At 38.9% G+C, this 20,067-nt stretch overlaps 2 protein-coding genes across 3 annotated transcripts; one reads left to right on the top strand and one right to left on the bottom strand.

Annotated features, from left to right (window-relative positions):
* Positions 1-701: 701 nt before the first annotated feature.
* RB195_012757 (uncharacterized protein) lies at positions 702-8,195 on the top strand (the record flags this gene model as incomplete). Its single annotated transcript, XM_064202279.1, has 5 exons — positions 702-790; positions 3,790-3,895; positions 4,449-4,589; positions 7,623-7,706; positions 7,998-8,195. The coding sequence occupies 5 exons, from the start codon at positions 702-704 to the stop codon at positions 8,193-8,195; spliced, it is 618 nt and encodes a 205-aa protein (XP_064058160.1).
* Positions 8,196-9,231: 1,036 nt separating this feature from the next.
* On the bottom strand, positions 9,232-18,422 carry RB195_012756 (uncharacterized protein; the record flags this gene model as incomplete). Of its 2 annotated transcripts, XM_064202278.1 has the most annotated exons (10): positions 9,232-9,405; positions 10,787-10,870; positions 11,002-11,134; positions 12,273-12,463; positions 12,522-12,662; positions 14,624-14,729; positions 16,204-16,235; positions 16,754-16,829; positions 17,361-17,517; positions 18,368-18,422. In XM_064202278.1, 10 exons carry the CDS (start codon positions 18,420-18,422, stop codon positions 9,232-9,234), a joined length of 1,149 nt encoding a protein of 382 aa, XP_064058159.1. The 2 variants fall into 2 exon arrangements, with proteins under 2 accessions (XP_064058159.1, XP_013307571.2); XM_013452117.2 differs by lacking the exons at positions 16,204-16,235; positions 16,754-16,829.
* Positions 18,423-20,067: the final 1,645 nt, after the last annotated feature.

Here is a 20,067-nt window from a genome sequence, read left to right as displayed (position 1 = left end):
AACTAGCTAACGTTAATTAAATTTACCTTCATTGAAATCCTACCATAGTGAAGAGCTTATAGGATTTCTAAAAAAGAGACACAATTTGTAATCCCTTAGTTTGAATGCTTTCTAATTAGACCACGAACAGTCCGTTACGAATATGAAATGCACTAAGTTCCAAGGATACTAAGGATTTCAACGGTCTTCTTTACTTTTTAATTTGTAGGTGATCAAACGTGGTAAATACTCAGTTGTTTACAGTATTTTCCAACTATATATTCCATCTCTGCTCAGAAATAAAAGTGAAAAATCATCGGTGTCCATGTATGTACAGGGTTATTGCAATGTATCAATAAATAAAACAACAGTATATCAAAATATGTATTTTTTTGTTTTTTTTTTCGAAGTTGAGTAAACATACACAATAACAGAAATACGATGATTGACAACTTCAGACGCTTCATTTTTAACTCAGCAAGCGGCCCAACATAAATGAGGTAGATAGAGCATGAGATAATCTGAAATGTGATCCTACTCTTATGTTCTTGGTACTATTATCCTCGGCCACTAATGGGCCACTTCAAATCTTTGGATGAGTTTACATATAGTTGGGTCAAAACGACATGAAGTACGTTGCGTAAGCGGTTGAGTTAGCGGTCGGATCGAGGTGGGACCATTGAGAAGAGCAGCAATGTACGGTGATTAGGGACGATTAGAAGATGATCGGAGTCACGCTTGTTTCCATAATCTACAACGAAAACAACAATATGGAAAAAGATGGAACTTCAAGGGAGACGTCCTGCACCAGGTCCGTTCGAAGGATGAGCGGCGGGCATCCGAGAATAGGACCCTAGGCCGACCTTCCGGATCCGGAGCGGCTCGCGCTGGGCTAGCCACCACATGAGTACCTAGTCCCTCCGAACCCTGCGGGTTCGCGCCCAGGGTCTTATCCCCCTTCAGCGGCCTCGGGGCTACCCCCTCATCCCACTCACACAACCCTATTGTCTGCGAATCCGATGTAGTAGAAGTGGTTCTAATACGCGGTTTTATCCTAATGGCGACAATACATGCAAATAACAAAACACACGACATCAAAAAGTGGATCAGTGCGCGAGTGCTCGGAGCCAGACCATATGTACTGCGGCTGGCGCGGGAACGCTACCGTAATACATTGCCGATGGCAATGTTCCCCGCGCTCCGCCTAGGAAAGGGTGCCAGCTGGCCGAAAAGGCTGTGGCAGGCACGACAGGAGAGGAGAAAAAGGAGAATAAACCATGGATTTTGTGACAGGAGCAACAACGAAATATTTTACGATGGTTCTGAGATTAGTAAAAAAATGGTCTCGCATCGAATAGAGATCAGAAAAATGAACTCTGGTTTTTACAATCCTGTGAAAATGCTATAAAAACGGATAAAAATTCGGGTCAAGGAGTTCCCTCTTACTTTTCGATGAGGAAAGAGATTTGCTTAGAGCATTTGTTTTCAATATGTGGAAAATTTAAAAAAGCAATGTAATAATTTCGTGGCTGTGGCCAAATTTGAAGGGAACCATCGCTGTCCAAGATAATTGCAAGTGTATGATGCGAGAAAGCGATTAGATCTCCATTTTATCGACGTTCTTAGAGTGTACACGTTTCAACTGTTCATTGCTTACACTTGGATTGAAATAATGCATTAAAATTTTGCCGATCCGACCCAGTTAGATTTGGTTCTGCTCCAAGTCATCCCAATCGTCAAGCCCTTCACGGAAGAATGCATCCATCCATTGGGACCTTTAATGCCCGACTATCTCGGATTCCATGGAAAAATAAGACATGACCCCTAATTCGGACACGTTCTTCAGATCTGCAGATAATGTGCTGGAAGAAACTCATCGAATTCAAAATGACACAAATCTTTTCTTCCATCCATTTTTTCGTTGTCTTTTCTTCTGTGCAGATATGTCGTTACTTTTTTTTGTAGAAAGATGAGCTCGTGGAATTGACGTTGCTGCTAATTTTTATACAACTTTACACAATTTAGCATCTTCGAAGAGCTCTCGATTCACAATCACAATCGAATTGCTGATGAGAGCCCACTATATCAAGGCTGCTTTTCTATATTCTGTTCTAATATGTACGTTATTGATTGTTTATTTCTGTATTTTTACTGACTTTCTTGAGAAAAAAAACCAAGCGATTGACTTGAGCTATGGATTGAACTGTTCTGAAACGTAGTACTTTCGTCTTTCTTCGTGTGTATTTAACAAATTAAAAGATCGAAAGAAAAGATTATCTGTCTACTTTCCTCAAGAATATCTTTTCAATATTTTATTTCTATTTTGTCTTATTTACTAGTTTATGTTATTTTTTATTTACCAACACTCCATATGTTGCTGATGATGACACTCATAGCTTCTCTAAAGATTCTCCCACACATAGAAGGTCATGTATTCTGATTGATAAAATCTGTAATAAAATTATAGGGAAAATAAATAACACAGTTTCCTTTTCAGATTTTGTTACTCTGGTCAAATTCTACATAACGGAAAGAATAACAGAAAGTCCTGGAAAGAATTCTACTCAACATAAATTGGTTTTCTCTAAGCGATCGATCAACTTCCGATATCTTCTTCTTCCAGACATTAAGAAATGTAATAATCCGTATGTATGGTTTTAATTTCTTTTGCTTGGTATTTTCATGGCACTCTTCTTGAATTCTTGACTCAGAATCCTGCCATGTCTTTCCTTCAAAAGCGCTTTCTGTGCTCTTTTTCTAGAAGAAATATAAGCAATTTGACCTGTACTCCTTCGATCCTCAGCTGAAATGTGAATAGGAATGGACGTCAAGAGATTTCAAAATGACGTGGGAGGACAAGAACCCGAGAAAAACCTTAGCTCTAAGTTAGTATAGTGGCAAAATGAAAAGATGTTCACCTCAGCACCGCCAGTAATGTCGGGAACTGGAGAGAACAACTAACCACAGCGATGAACCAAAATATACTGTTGGATGAGTTCTGTTATTTGGGTTATATGCGAAAAACGATAAATAACGATGGCAACTAGGAAAGGAATACTCAGCAAAGGTACGCTAAAGCCATCTGGGAGCTCAATTCCTCGACTAAGTGGCTGTGGTCAACTCCATCCAAGAAGGGCTAGCTGCTCTACCCCGAAATAACATAGTCAAGCTGCTGGTCTATGTGTTCGCAATTCGTCCTATCATAATGTACGGTTAAGAGAGTTGGACAGCATCGTCAACGGTGGCGAAGAAGCATGACTGCATGCAGAGAAAGCTGCTTAGACTATTGCTACGAGAATTTTTGTTGATGGTGACACGGACGAGATGTGGAAAACATCAGCATTTTGCCTTGCCCACTGAAGTAGTCGCGGAAAACTGTTTTCGTTTCCCTAGTCACATTATAAGGACATCAGATCGCCTTGTCCAAGCAACCTTGAGATCGCCTCCAATCAAAAAAAAAAATGGAAAAGGGCGCGTAGACGTTAAAGAAACTTGTGGATGGAAATTGCGAAGGAAGATAAGCAGAAACTTGGCGGCGCTAGGCACTTCAGGCGAGACGTAACAATTCGTGGAATACGATGGATGTGCAGATTCTATGTGAGCGCTAGCGGAACAGGATAGGCTCGATTGTGTTTGAGGACAACACACCCCGGCGAAGATGCGATAGCCGCGCTAGACAGTAACATCTGCCCGCCGTTTAAGTCAAGTAAGTTAAGTACGTGACGTTATTATTTACATCCACAAATACACAAGTTGAATCTTAAAAGACTTAGTGTGAGCAAGCTGATCTTTACTGCGTAATTTTTTCAGGAGTGTTCAATTTTTGACCATAGTTTTGTCACGAGTAGATCACTACAAAAACCGGCTTGCAATCAGGGAAACATGGGCTTCAACAAGCAGGTCAAAGTTTGTTAAGGTGAGGCATTCCTTGTGAAAAACTCGAACAGAGAACAACTAGTACAAATGGATGCGGGCAAATACGAACTTGGTGTGTTTTATCGAAGCAGGTTCCGTATCGATTTTCATCTTTCATACAAATAAGTATTAAAGGCATCACTCCACGAATCTGGGGTGGTGCAGATTTCAGATAGAGAGTTCATATACGGGGTCGTAGATAATGGACAGGAAGGCGATTCCGTCTATTTCCCCCTAATTGCCGTAAAAAAAACGGCCCGGAAGATGCGTCGCGTGCACAAAACTGGCGCGCTCCAATCGAACTCGTTGTGGAAAATAGCGCGCCGGAACGCTCGAAGCAGTATTTTTAGGGTTTTTTTTTACGGCAATTGGGAAGAAATAGGTGGGATCACTCTTCTCCCCATAATCCAAGATTCCGTATAGGCATAACCCACCACCAGGCTCCCTCAACTCGGATAAGCAACAAATTTGCTGAAATATTTTGTACTTATACTGGTCAAGAAATATCGTTTTCCGTTCATTTCCTACAACAAACTGTTTTCATTTTTTTTCAGAATGGAACTATTGCAGTTTATTTCATCATATCGGCACCAAAATTCCGTTTTGAATTTGAACGACTCACCAAGGAACAGCAATCATATAATGACATTATTGTTACGGATATTGTAGAGTCTTACAAGAATTTGATTTTAAAGGTTCGTAAAAAGTCTCGACTCAATGAGTTTATACACTACAAAATTAGACTTATACTCTCTCGTATGACTTTCCAAACAGGTCATGATTTTCTGGAATGAATCTTTTAAAACAACAGTAGTTTCAGTTGCCCGAAAAGGAACTTAAAGCAACTGATCTTCCATGGAATTGAATTGAAAAAGGGTTCATTTCCATAACTTCCCATTAAAAATGCTATTTCCTTAAGGTCACATCGATAAGGGCGATCGCTAAGATTTCAAGAGGAAGCTCAGCCTAAGATAAGAAGGTATGCATTAGCGTTTTTAATGAGAAGTTGCGGAAATGGAAAAATTTCGCCAAAACAATTCGCAATCCTGAGATTCTCGTGTAACCTTTCCTTATTTTGAGATGTGGGACTGGTAGCCGTGATACCATTCACCTTCCTTTTCTTTTTTAAGAGAATTAGGAATAAGTAAATAAATAAATAAATAAACGTTCAAGGCTGTCCTACGCCTTTTTCACGCAAAAAGAACCTACGAATATTCAGGTGTATGCGATGCTAATGTTTTTCCAACAATACTGCTCAAATGTGAACTATCTCATCAAAATTGACGACGATGTTACGGTTATTCTAGATCGAATGTTGAGCATATGGAGTATGGGAGCATTTTCTGAACACAATGTGTATTGCCAACGTTGGAATAGTCACGCACCCGTCCGTAACCCATTTAATAAATGGTTTGATATTACGTTTCTTAAAGAGTCATTCTTAGAAACCGCTAAGGCAGTAATATTCCACCTTCAAAATGGCATTTAAATTATATCCCAAAATCCGCCCTTGACGAAATAATTCGTCGGAGTACTTCGGAGCGGATAACAAAAATAATAAATGATAACATTATAAATTTTTGAAGATACCATGCAAAAGGACAAATTTTGCTGGTTTTAAATATGCTTCCAGAGTTTAGTTTAGCCAACAAGCCGTGTGGTGGTTCACCTGCTTGAATTGGATAACAGCTGGATAGAATCCCTAAGTGGACACCAAATTGGAGAAAATCTCATCTGTTTTCACATGAACATGATTCTCAGAAAGAAAAACGACCTTTTAAATAATATTATATTCAATTTACAGATTAACAAAGTTCAAAATATCTCTCTTAACTGCGTTCGTTATTTGCGTAGGAAGGATGGTACGGTTATAGTATAATAGCTCAGGTTTGTAGCTCGCCGAGCACCCCACGCATCCGCTAGGTGACTCCTCCAGCGGTTCCACGCTACAGAGACATATATAATTGAATATAATTGAACTAGGACGACAATTTCGAACCGTAGACTGTTCTTACTCATCAAAAGGCAATGCTTATTCCAAACGTTTATGGAAAATGTCCGAACAGATAGCTTAAAGGCATCACCCCACGAATCTGAGGTGGTGCGGGTTTCAGGTGAAGTATTCGTATACGGAGTCGTAGACTATGGAGAGAAGGGTGATTCCTTTCATCCATTTCTTCCTAGTTGCCGTAAAAAAACGGCCCGGAAGATACGGCTTCGAGCGTTCCGGTGCGCTATTTTCCACAACTAGTTCGATTGCAGCACGCCAGCCTTGTGCACGCGCCGCATCTTTTGGGCCGTTTTTTACGGCAATTAGGAAGAAATGGACGGAATCACCCACCTCTCCATAATCTACTACCCAGTATAAGAATACTTCTCCTGAAATCCGTACCACCACAGTTCCGTGGGATGATGCCTTTAAACTGTTGACCAAAATGATCCGAAAAAACTCGGAAAAAAACCTCTAAAATTTGAGTAGTTCCATATTTTTTACTCTAAAGGCAGTGTATCACGAAATTGATGTTGATGTCTTTGTGAACAGCAGCAATCGGAGTTCGAGGTGTAGATTTCGAGTATGGGCGTAGCACCCCCGCTTAATCCTCCCTAATCGTCCAGAAAAACGCCTGAATCCCTCTTAACAGCTGTGAGGTACGCGTTGAAGATAAGAGGGTTTGTCGGTACCTTTAAAGGGGTATTCATTGGCTTTACTCGAATAGGCTGCTGAGGAGACCTCATTAATTTTCGATCGCTAGAATCTTCAAGCAGAATTATCTTCAGGGCTGATTCATCTTTTCTTTTTCGATAGTTATGCTGTGCTCATTCAGGTACGTACCAATGAAAGTTTGGCCAAAATCCTCTTATCCTAATTACTGCGATGGTCCTTTGTACATAGTGGGTAGGAAGGCTGTCCAGGCACTGATCGAAAACACTCCCAAATTTCCTCCTTTCAGCTTTGAGGTGGGGATTTTTGTTGTGCAATTGTTGTTTTGTAATGTAAGCTAATTTAGAGAGCTAATTTTTTTTTGAGAAGTTCACATTTACTTAGTTTTGACATCATGGTATCAGCTTTGATTATTACATTTAGGAAGAGGAACGTAACTTAGAAGCATCTCCTCACGAATTCGAGGTGGTACGGATTTCAGATGGAGTATTCGTATACGGGATCGTAGATTATGGAGAGGAGATGATTCCGTCCATTTCTCCCGGTATCAGTGGAAACGAACAACCCCGGGACGTTGTTTCTTACGACGCCCTCAGTTGCAGCGCGCCACTCTTACACCGCCCACGCCTACGATTCGCGCGTATGGGTTTTCGACGAATCGCAGGCGGGGCGGGGTTGTGTGGAGCGCAAGCGTTGCGCAACATAGGTCATCATAAGAAACAGCATTCCAAGGTCGTCCGTTTCCAATGATACTGGGAGAAATGGACGGAACCCCCCATCCATAATCTACGATCCCGTAAACGAATACTCCACCTGAAACCATCTGAGATTCGTGAGGTGTTGTCTTCAAGGAATTTTTTATTTGAATTGTTAGTTTCAGCATGTAAATCCAGAAAAAATCCCCGCTCACTCTTTCAAAAATGTAGTTTGATTTATTTATGATCACAGTTTTTACAAATTTCTGTACGAATTTAATAGTTGAGATGCATTCAGAATCGAGAGAAAGGTCGAGGAATTCACATCTCATCTCTAATTTCCTTATATTTTCAATTATATAACTTTTTAGGATGTGTTCTTTACCGGTATTGTTGCTGAATCTGCAGGGATACGTCGATTAAACTGGTCCGAAAGCATGGTACTCACTGACGAGGTTTGGGAACAATTAGAAAAAGGCTATTTAAGAATAATAAATATAATAAATAAATGAAGTAATATATATAATAGTATATAATACGTAATAATATATAAAATAAATATAACATAAAGAATGGAATATTTTATTTGTGAATTAATTAATGGAGTGGTAGGCAGAATTAAAAGTTTAAGAAGTCTTCATCTTTTCGGTAATGATTCTCTATTTATTTTTTTCCCGTTTTTTTTCCTAAATTTTTTAATATTTTGTATTTTCGTTCTCGTAGACTGAACGAAACGAATATTCCAGCAATATTTTCGTGCTGGTCAGCAATGCGACAGACTAGTCACATCCACGGTAGTTGCTGTACATTCATTGCCTTCTCCAAGTTCACTACGTACAGGATATGAGGAAGCGCTCAATTTCCGTTGTGATTTGAGAAAATCATCATTTTTTTCTGCATTGTTCGCATATATTATGCGTAGCGATGAAAAAAGTCACCGTTAGTATTGTCAATGTTACCGTATGACGTGTGCTTTTCACAAAAGGTCTAACAATGTTTGCTTCTACCATGGAGCTTCTGTGTACTTCTCCGGGTTTAAAACGATTAGAAAACTGGAAGAAGATCTTTATATTAGTGTCAAATTAGGTACTTTGAATTAAGTGACAATGAAATGACAATATTATATTTTAAAAGGAAATTCCTACGGGCACAGAACTACAAGAAAGAAGTCTAAATCGGCAATCAGTAACAGAAAATTAAATTAATTAAATTAATTTTCTATTACTGATTGCCTAGTTAATTAAATTGAAATTGTATAGAAATTCGGGGTCGGGTCAAGCGTGCGTCGAGCGTGTCTTAAGCCAGCTAAGCCTTCTAACCTTCTAGGAGACACGAATAGCATCGGATCGTTCTTTAAAAAACTTTCTGGTGAGATCTAACCAGCGGGACGGTGATCCTCCTGCAGCATTTCAATACTTTGTTAAATCTAGCCGCTTACCTGCTGTCACGCATATCCGTCAACTTTTCTAATTCGATCCAGATTCGATTTGTACGAGAAAATCATGGAAAATTTGTCCCACGAGTACAGCTTAATCATCATTACTGTCCTCATCCGGGACACATATTATTTTATTTGAGAAAGTAGTATTGAGAATTGAGAATCTCAAAAATTATTTTGAGAAAGTACCTCATGTCTAACTGATGACCTCTTCCTCTCAGTGCAACGAATCCAGCGAAAATTTTTTATTTATGTTTCACATAAATAAAACAAATGGAAATCATAAAAACCACTGTATAAAAAATGCACATAAAAGGTACGTTCACATATATATTCGATCAGTTTAATTAATTAATTTACCTCTTAAGGTATACACATCAATTCATCTTTGTAAACAAATAATTGGAGTCATTAACAAGTTACATAAACCGTCGAAAAACTGGTATCACCCTTCTTAACACGCAAATAACTTATTTAATATGTAGAAAGTACACTGGGACCCTTAAACAATGTGTTTGTTTTTGAGAATTCATTGATTCCTTTCATGATTCTTCTCGGGGCGTATTCCTTTGCTCATCGGATGGAGGAGTATAGCACAAGTAATTCTTCATAAGTTGGAAACCTTTACGCAGATTTTCCGGCTTTTTCAATGAATGAACAGAAAATAATAGGCGTCTGTTGGATTCGTCGCATTGTAGTTGTCCTTTCCAAAATTTCTGGAAATAATAATTGATAACATAATAATGCAAAAATTAAGAGATTTTGTAAATACAAGTTGAAAAAGATAGCACGAACTAATTTTTGATAATCTAGCGTGGTAAATTTGAAAAAAGTATCCACTACAGTACTACACTAACTGAAAAGTGAGTAAAAGTAGAAAATTTTCCAAGTGTTCAAAAAAAAGCTCTGAACGTTCTCAGCGGAACCCTTCAGTTATTCCAGCGTTTTCTACTTCTATCATAGTCGTTAATACAATTACAATTAACGAAGAAATTACAAATACAATTATTAAATTAAATTAGTTCAACTAATACAACATGAATTGAAATATCGTCACCGTGATGGAATACAATAATTCCAGTGTTTACGCCAGTGTTTACGCAAAACATGCAATATGTTTGCGAGACACAAGCACTGTAACCTAACTTTTCACAATACTCATCATCGGACTCAGGACTTAGGCGTACTTTAGGATCTTCCCAGCAGGTGGATCGTAAAAAGGAAGGAGTACGAGGAGGTCGTGAGGAGAGAGTTAGGAGGAGGAGAGGAGAGAGGTAAAATCACCTTCGAGCCGTGATTAAAAGCTGATAATCAACTTTACTTGTCTGTGTTTACTTTACCTCTTATACTGTTTTGCTCCATTTCCATCTATTTACCAATATTTCAGTTCACTTTTTTTCAAATTTTCCTATCAAAAATAGTTAATTTTTGATTGTTACATGATCAATTACTCAAGAGAAAGCGAGAGAACAGTGCTAGAGTTATGGGAGGGGGGAGGCTGTCATTTTCGGGAGAATAGTGTCCCAGCTACACGTTTGATTCTGAATATCATTGATTTTGAGGTTTAAAGCGTCACGCCACAAATCTAACGTGGCATGGATTTTCGTTGGAGTTTACCTACATCGGGTCGTAGACCATGAATGCAGAAATAATACATGAATACAGAAATACAGAAACCCGCTCATCTCTCCCTCCATCACTGTATACAGACGGCTTCGGAATGCGGCTCCCTACGACGTCCTCTATTGCAACGCGCCACTCCTGCGCCCCTCCCCCGCCTGGGACGTCGAAAGGCCATTCGGACGCGCCGATGGGCAATTCATTTCATTCGACGAATCGCAGGCGGGGGCGGGGCGCATGAGTGGCGCGTTGCAATGGAGGACGTCGTAAGGAACCGCATTCCAAAGCCGTCTGTTTATAGTGATGCAGGGAGAGATTAGCGGAACCACCTCCGTATTCGTAATTTACGACCTGATTTAGGTATACTCCAACGAAAATTCATACCGCGCCAGATACGGGGGGGTAATGCTTTCAATGGGTACTTATTATGAATTTGTACTAAATCCGTTGCTAAATACCTGATGAAATAGAATATACCTGAGCGGTATTTACTATATTCCTGCTCCAGTTAACTTTGCGCACCTCAGCTGACTCAGCAACCACACCGGTGTAAAATAAATCCTAGATAGATTAGGATTACTATACAAGTTTTAGTTCATTACACAACCTGTAAACGAATTCGCAATTTCACTTCATTTTGACTTCAATCACCCAAAAAAAGGTCCACAAATTTGAAGGAAAAAAATCAAGACCTCGAGTGACATCGGTGCGAAAATTTGCGCCTTGTCGAGTATATTTTGTCCTGCAGCTTTACCCATTACATACATTGGTCCATTACAGTAGTCGGGATAGAATGAATCAGGCCATTTTTCATAGGGCATATACCTTAATATATGAACTTTATCGTACATATATGATACTGCAAAAAAAAAGAAACTGAGATGGTTATAGAGATAGGGATGAAAAAAACGAGTTCACGTAAGTTCCAATGGCTTTCAGTCATTTTTCTCTTACTCATTTTCTTAAGAAGTATATCGCAACGGAAACATCGACAATAGAAATGAACAGTTTGTAAAAGATGTTCACAGGTCGAAATAGTAATCTCAAATTTGGAGGAAGACTACAAAAAAACAGTGTTAGATCTGTGCAAAATTCTAAGGAGGACTCTTTTTAAATTTTCATTGACCACCAAAGACGAGAGAAATGAGCACCGAAAAGGATTAATGTCCGACTTTACCCGGATGTTCAAACTGCACTAATACAATGGTTGGTTACGCTTGTCTGCACGTGGACATGTGTATGGATAACTAAGTGGAGCTCACTTGCTTCTTCTTCTAGAATCTAAGTTAGCTAAATTGTATTGTAGTGGGACTAATTTGACCTTAAAGGGAGAACCAACAGCACCGGAACAGTCGATTGTGTGTACTGACACCGCTGACATTGACGCTGACAATGGCAAAACCAAAACTGACATCGACTCCGCTGACACTGATACACATGCATACTCACCTACATACATCCATACATAAATATATACATATACATAACAAAACAAGAAGGATGAGTGCATTGCTATCACAAACGAGCTATCCCCATATCAAGACCTATGCGGGTTTTGATCTACGGGACGGGCCATGAGGTCCCTATATAAAACCCTTGTGACTCGTAGTTGTGGTACGTGGTGGTCTGCTGAGTTAACAAGTCTAGCTAATGAGGTAAGTACTAGCCTATGTGTTGCTGTTTGAGTTTGCTTACCGTTTGGATGCTTTCTGCAGGGTGATGAGGTGCTTGAGAGGATAAATCACTAATGACTTTGATTTTTTCCAGACTCTGACGAAGGCGATAACGCCGAAACGTTAGCTGTTGTTTAATAAAGACGATCAATACCAATCGTGGCTACATTTCAAGAAAATCAATCAAAAACTACGTTTTAACATGCCAAGATTCAAAGACTGTCGAACATGGGCAATACAATAAGGAGCCTCCTTAGGTTGTTTTTCTTACCATAACATTCCAAACATACCATTTATGATAACTTCGCCTTTCTGGAGTTGTATCTGACAACACTTGACAATATAAGGATTTGGTGTCTCTGGCATCCATGGTCCATAAACGGAACATGCGATCAAGATGAATCCCTACATCGTCGTCGATTTTCATAAGAAACGGCGCCACCGGGCAGTACTGTTGGTGGAATACGATGGACGCGTACACCTAAATTATACAGTTTTTTTTATTCCTAAAGTTCTTAAAACCACTCAGATTTCCTTACCTTAAGTACAAGATTTTCGTATGATTCTTTCAAGTCGGTAACGATTAAATCCCTGTAATTTTGTTGCTCTTCGTGTAGCATGAATAATTCATATGTAGAGTTCGGTTCAGAGATTAAAAAGAAGACCACAACGCGACCATCCTGAAAGCAGAGGTAAGTTGCAAAGTGGATCATTTCGATAAAATGTACCACATCTTCCCCTTCCTTCTTCTTCTTTCCTAATATACCAGCGCTCGCAAGTAGGTACAGCCCGAAGCTACAGAATTTCAGATTAGCAAAAATATTAGTGACAAAATTTGGTGGCTTAGCCATTTCCAAAATGATTTTTTATCTCTGGTGTTAAAAGGAAGAAGATTATGTTACTATTGAATTTCCAGCGATGAAACACCCACAACAGGGTCAAGCGTGTGTTGAGAATTCCTCAACAGAGAGGTCGTAAGAGGAGAGTTTGACTAAACGGTAGGTCTTAAGGCTTGTCAGTAGAGGAGAACGATGAAGAAAGCAAGGAAGAAAAGACGAGGGCTTAGTCGATATTAAATAAACACATATTAAGTGATGCAAAATGTTAGAAAAATAGAGAGCGTGAAGTATTTCCTGAATATTTTGTTAGTATATCTTCACACCTTCTGGTCCGGGACTAGTTTGGAAAAATACTTAACATATGAAGGGCATCAAAACTAAGATATATTCGAGGGGTCATGAGTACCAAGGCAAGAAAAAGTGCATAAATTGTATATTTCGGTCTGAACTTAGTCTTGTGGCCTTGTTCTTGTGATTCTTGCAAGTCTTGTGGCCTTGCTTTAAAGTGAGTTGTTTGAGAAAATTTCACCAAGAAAATGGAATAGGCTAAGTATGAGACAAGGACAATCAAATCAAACGAATATCCGATATCCACAGCAAGCTGTCAATTTGAGGACAAGCCATAATTTAATTAAATGAATATAGTGCATTATAAATAATATAATAGAAGTTGTGAAGATAATAAAATGAAAACAAAGTATTTTAAATACACGTTGGTAAATAAAAATTCAGATACTCTTAAGAATTAGACTTGTTGTCATAACTATCACATTTAAGCACTACAAATTTCTTTATTATTGTTTCATATGAAAGAAATGGAACCATTGGTGACTTCGTATTGATGAATTACTGTTTCTATTAGGAAGATCAGGGATCAATCACACACACACACATGTGTGTACTTTGCACTTAGCGTTTAGCAGTTTATGGAGCACATTTCTCATCCAAAAAGAATTTTCTTACTAACACAAAAAAAAGCAAATTTGATGTTGTTACTGAGCGAAAAAATGACATCTACAGCCTGTGTTAGCGACAAAATTTGTGCAAAGTAGGGTTCGTGAGTTTCAGGACAGCGACGCTCAAAGGAAATTTCATGCAATAGAAAAACAACAAAATTTTAGAGAGAGATTTTCTCTATATCGGTACAAAGTTTGGTGCTTCGAGCTTCACTAATGTTTCTTAGACTTAGTTGAAAAAAATCCAAAATTTTCCTCAAATTTTCGAGTCCTTCTCAACTAGCTTTTGAGAGAACCAGAACACCAACAGTGACCAAAGATTGAAATTCAGGGTTTTCTTTGAAGCCCTATCTATCCCTACAACAGCGAATTTTTCAACCGCTCTACAGCAATCTTGTACAAAGAGAAAAAGTGCGAAACTTCGGATTTTCAGTGGAGCGTCAAAATCTGTCGGTCGGTCAAAACAAATCTGTCAAAAATGGCGCGTCAAACGACTTCGAACAAAGTCCACTAACTCATTTCCTGTTTTATAAAAACGAATTCGGTTGGAAGTATGCTGTAGAAGAAAATTCTTGTCACTGCATTTTGAAAGAAAAGCACTGCAACAATTGCTGGTGCTAACCAGGGTCCTCCATCGATCAAACGGCATCGAGCGCAGCCGATTACGTAATGGACTCGAACCTCAGTTCTTTTTAACCGAGTATATTATGTTTTCGGTATGTAGAATAAGGTTGAAGTAAGCACATAGCATAATGGCTAACCTACGAAAGGTCTTTTAAAAACTATTTCAAAAATAGTTTTGCCGCAAAATTCCTAGAAAAAGACAGCTTCTAAAAAATAACTTACTTTCATAGATTGTGACTCTTCTTTGGATGCCCAAGTCTCGCGAATAGCTCGGCGTGCTTCCCAGCGGTTAACTGTGGACAGTACAGTTGCGACCATCAATAAGTTTCTTTAAATCACGGCTGCAGTATTTGAGCTATGTCACAAAGAAAAAAACTTATAAAATTTCAAAAAAAAACCGTCTTAGTCAACACACAGTCTGTTTTCAAAGAGGACGTGTTGAATGACGCAAAGGGTTCTAAAATCACAACGTAGCAAATCTAATCAGAAATAAAATGTTTAGCCCGATTCAACTTCAGAAGAAATAGAGGGGGAGCTGTTCAGAAAGGCCGTCAATGCTGATAGAGCTTGCACACACCCTTCTGAATAATTGCATCCATTAGAACTTGTTACGAGGCACAGCAAGCTTCGCACCTCAATCATTATAAAAGGATAAAAGGATAAAGTCACCTCCCAATCCACTAATCCACCCATCTATCCATCCAGTAATTGCCAATCCACTCGGGATGCGCCAACGCGTTTTACTGGAATTCCTAATCGTTGAGGCTTTGGAACGCGTGTTGGCCTACTCAATGACTTGCGCGGGTCAGCCGATGATCAAGATCAGTGTTTTTATCCTCCCAGACAAGTTTGGTATCAATTTATCGACCCCGGAGGGACGGAAGGCTTGGTTTGCACTACAGCGATTTCCAACCGTGGACCGTGTGACAACGGAAATGTAGCTGACTGCACAACACCCGCCCTTCTGCTAATATAACTAATATAATAATGCTAATAATTAGTACTAATAAATTATATAATAATAATATAATAATGTAATCAATACTATATTAATAGTAATAATTAATACTAATAATAAATGCTTCCTTCAAAGAGAATACCAATTACTATAGAAGAAGCTACTCAATTATCAGCTTCTGCTGAGTCTTCTGAGCAAATACTTTTCCTAAATCCAAGTAATAATGTACAGAAGCGTGTAACAAAAATGTACACCGATCTGAACGTCGCTCTGACGACATGAGTTTAGAACTCTTGCATGCGCAACCAATCAATAAGTAAAACATCGAGGAAGTACGGGGTAGCCTCCAAGATCTTACAGAGTTAAAAAAAAAACCTATCGTCAACGGATTGTCCTATTCTCGACTACTTGACTAATTATAGTTTTCTTACAAGGGAACAATAAGAAAGTGGTACTCTGAGGTAGGAAGATCAAAGAAATATGAGGGGTGGGCCGAAATCCTTATACCCGAACAGGATCGAAAGAAAATGTGGACGGGCGCTGCAGTAGCATTGCGACCAGTTATGATCCGGATTTTTACAAGTGCTCCCCATTCACGAAGCTGCTCCGCGAGTCGGATGTGATCCTGCCATTACTTGCGAGCAATTCATACCACATCATCGCTCAACAGTCCTAGGAAGAGGACAACGAAACAATGAGGAAGTGCCTGTTCCGCTGAGGGCGGGAAAACTGCTTCTCCGCAGCGGGGTCGGTAGCGGACTGGTGACTATTTGTCGAAATGTCTCATTTACACAAATAAAAAACTGTACTAACACAACTATCTTTGGTTTCGGAACAAAGGTACCTTATTTCAGCGCGGCGCCCATTAACGGCCGACTAAGAACCTCTTGGATACGTTTGCGCTGCATCACCTTTGTTCGGGTACCAGTAAAAGTCCTGTCTGAGAAACATGCTGTTCTCCTATGATATGAAAAAAATTTCTCAAGCTAACATAAGCCGGCACTTTCATGAACAAAATTCCATGTTGTCTAGGCAAAAAAAAAGAAAAGAAAAAGAAAAGGATGAAAAGCGCAGGAGTCATTGAGTAACCGAGACCACAATCTTCTGGATCAATACAATGGACCCAGCGCACTGCTCTGACGATCAAACAAAGAGAATGCAACGTCGAAAGTTCCCATAAACGCTGTCGTAGATCAACAGCGTTATGACAGCGTTTATAGGAGCTGAAAACATTCAGCAGAAGAATTTAACTCGGAAAATCGTGCCATCTATGAATTGCACATAACTGTGCTTGAGACGTTTCCGAGGAAACTGGAGCAGATTTTACCCGAAGTTCCCTGATAATAGCCTGTTGATTTTTTATGACTTTGTTGACATCCACGTTTTTGACTTACTGACTTAATCGATGGACTGGTATTATCGCCTGACGCGGTAGCTCGGATGATTCGGCTGTCGTCCTTGAACACAACACTGCAACCTCAAACCTCGATCTACACCGAGAACTAGCATGGAATCCATATATTCATTACTGTGTCATATCCTTCAGAACTTCACCACCCCCCCCGCGTGAACTGTCATACGACACCGTCTGATCCAGGGTACCTTTGGGTGACAATGTTCTATTATTTTATTTACATTTATATTTTTTATATTCATAGTTATATTCTTATATTTTCATCTATTTTATTTATGTTTATATTTTTATATTTTCATTTATTTTTTATATTTATTTATATTTATGTATCCAGTTTACAGGTAGTCAGAACATCAAAAAAGTGATGAACTTTGTCATACATGGTGACACTTCTCGTGTCCACTCCACATATGCGTCAAAACAAACAGGAAGTGTTGGTCCCGACTATATCGTTAATGATTTATGCAAGGGAATAACGTTATTCCTTAGCATATTTGTTAAAAAAAATCTACCTTTGTAATCCATAAAAAAACCTAGTCCTGTAATCCATAAAAAAACCTACTCCTGTAATCCATAAAAAAACCTACTCCTGTAATCCATTGCACATTGAGAGATCTGGCAACATAATATGTTTGTAGTAGAGTGTATAATTATGGAAATTAATTTCGTGAAGAATATATTCGTGCATGCTACTGCGTCTCACGAAGAGCACGGGAACGTTAGATTCCAGTAGAAACAGTGAGCCTAAAAACAGATTCTTAGGGATTTTTAAGAATGACCAATGATAAAATCTTTCATTATCCAACACTGGGATTACCGTAAGCCCGAAACATCCTACATTATATCATTTTATATTTGGATATTACATTGTATTATATTACACGGTACTTTATATTATATTTTGATATCATCACCATCTGCGAAATATTTCCTCACCTTGTTGTTTTTTTCTAAGCTAAGTTTAAACGATCCAGATTTCGTATTCTAAGAGGAATGAATTTTTGAAGAGTAGAGATAGCAGAATATTTGAAAACGTGATTGTTCAACTTATCAGACAGAAATACCGCATTATTTTTACTTGGTTCGTGGTTCTACGGAGAAAAACAGAAGTGCACACATTTGAAAGAGCATCGGTGCATCGAGCCTAAGATGCTGGAAAATTTACAATTTACAAATTTACAAAATTTATAAATCGAGTAAAGCACGAGATTTTTTGGAAATTTCCCAATTCGACCCTCACAAAGCGGCCTTTTTCTAAGATAGTACAAATCTGAAATTCTTCTGTATTCTAAGTTAATATTTCTGAGTTTTTGACATTTGAAATAATTCATTTTCTTGAGTGTGTGAAAAAAAACGTATTAGGATATTCCGGCACAACTGTGTTACTGGTTTATCCGACTAAATCCTATTGGTTAGTTACTTTACAACTCAGCGAGGCAGATGAATCCTCCAGGTATGTGAAAATCCAGGAAGCATTAAAAAAAAAATTCGCTAGAACCTAACCTACCCAAGGGAGAGAACACAAAATTAAGGAACAATTTTTTTTTTACATTTGTAAAGTTCCTAATGGCTCTCAACAATAAACGCAACTCACAGACAAGCAACAAGATGACTCCGAACCTTTTAACGATTGTATGCCTGTAGAACATGGTGATGAGAAAAAAAAAACAGTGATGAGGTATGAGAACGGCTAAAACCTGAAACTTAGAGTGCAAAGGAGAGCGCTCAAGTAGTACAAGCACGTGAATACACTTGTTTATGGGTAGTATATTAACAGAGATTCCGAAATATCTTTAAAGAGATCGAAGAGATGAGAAAAAATGAGAGCAGAGTAAGGAGTCTACCGATCACGCAATCATCGCATTTCTATCTCGTTCTCATATGTTAAGTTTATTCCTATGATCGTTTTGAGACCCTACGAAGCAACATCTAGTAGCTGAAATAACTCTGATTTTCTTTGAAAGAGACCAAAAAAAATGCATTGTTTCGAATGCACGAGTCCTCATGCGGCATATCAACAGGCTGTGTTGCGAATAAGAGCCTCTCTACAAGCCTGAGGTCGTGCATTCAATTCCTATCACTCTTACCATTCGGCAAAATGCAGTATTTCCAGACTTTCTCACACAGCCTTCGTGACTTCTCCAGCAGGTGATGACGTTGTTTTCACCGAACGGCATCCAAGTATACTCAAACGAACATTATGTAGTTTCCCGCTAGCGCTATATGGCGAGAGTTTCTTGTACATAAGAGATAAAGGATACGGGTTTTGGCGTTAATCAATCTGCTTAGGATGCGCCACCACGTTCACTTCAATTGAGAATCGTTTAGGGTTTACGAACGTGTAATTGGCCTGTGCAATAACTTGCGGTGGCTAGCCGGTGTGTCAAGGGTCACTGCCCAGACAGGTCTGGTTCCAATTTATCGGGTTAAACAGAAAGTTATAGCTATCGAGTTATAGTTGAACAGAAACCGCCACGGTCCCTTCTCTCACTCCAGTTTCCACTTTGAACATACAACCCGGTGTAATACATCCTGCTTGTGTTCGAACCGCAGCAGTTGTTCTTCTCTTTATGTCGTTTATTAGGCGTACGAATTTTTCTGGAACTCCATCGGCGCGAAGCGCATTGAGAAAACGATCTCTGTGAGTAGAATCGAAAGTGGCTTCAAAGTTCAAAAAAGCTAACTGTAGAGGCTTCGAATACCGCTGCCACACATCAATCACTCTCCTCACAACTAACATCTGATTAATCGTCGATTGAACAAGGCGAATACCGGCTTGTTCGTCTTGGGTTTTTGTGGTTGGCGTCAGATTAGTCGATCCCCTATCTTGCTCACACAGAACTTATTAACAAAAATAGATTTCGATGCAATATGCGTCGACGTAAGGACATATACCTTTCAAATGTGCAATGTGTATACCAGAAGAATCTACTCCACCAAGTACAGAATAGTAAAACCCTTTCAAGATGTTTTAGATCGTTATACGAATAGACGCTGAGTACGGAAGAACTAAGAGAAAGTCGAAAAGTACGCAGCGAAATATATCAAGAGTGATTTTGTAAGCATTCTTCGACTATAAAATGTGATCTTTTCACAACTTTTGTAAACTAGAACAAAACAAACTTGCATATTCAAATCTTTATTTTACTACACTTGAATAATCTATTTGCTTGTTTCTGAGAAACAAAAAACATTAAATTGTACTTATATTCTCATTACATTACTAACGCTACAAAGTAATTCGAGCAACAGAAAAGTTGGCACCTCGGAGAAACAAGGATTTTCATGAATATT

This window comes from Necator americanus, chromosome V, assembly GCF_031761385.1.
Source record: "Necator americanus strain Aroian chromosome V, whole genome shotgun sequence".
NCBI lineage: Eukaryota > Metazoa > Nematoda > Chromadorea > Rhabditida > Ancylostomatidae > Necator > Necator americanus.
Note: the sequence above shows the minus strand (reverse complement) of the source record. Positions and strands in the feature narration are given on the sequence as shown.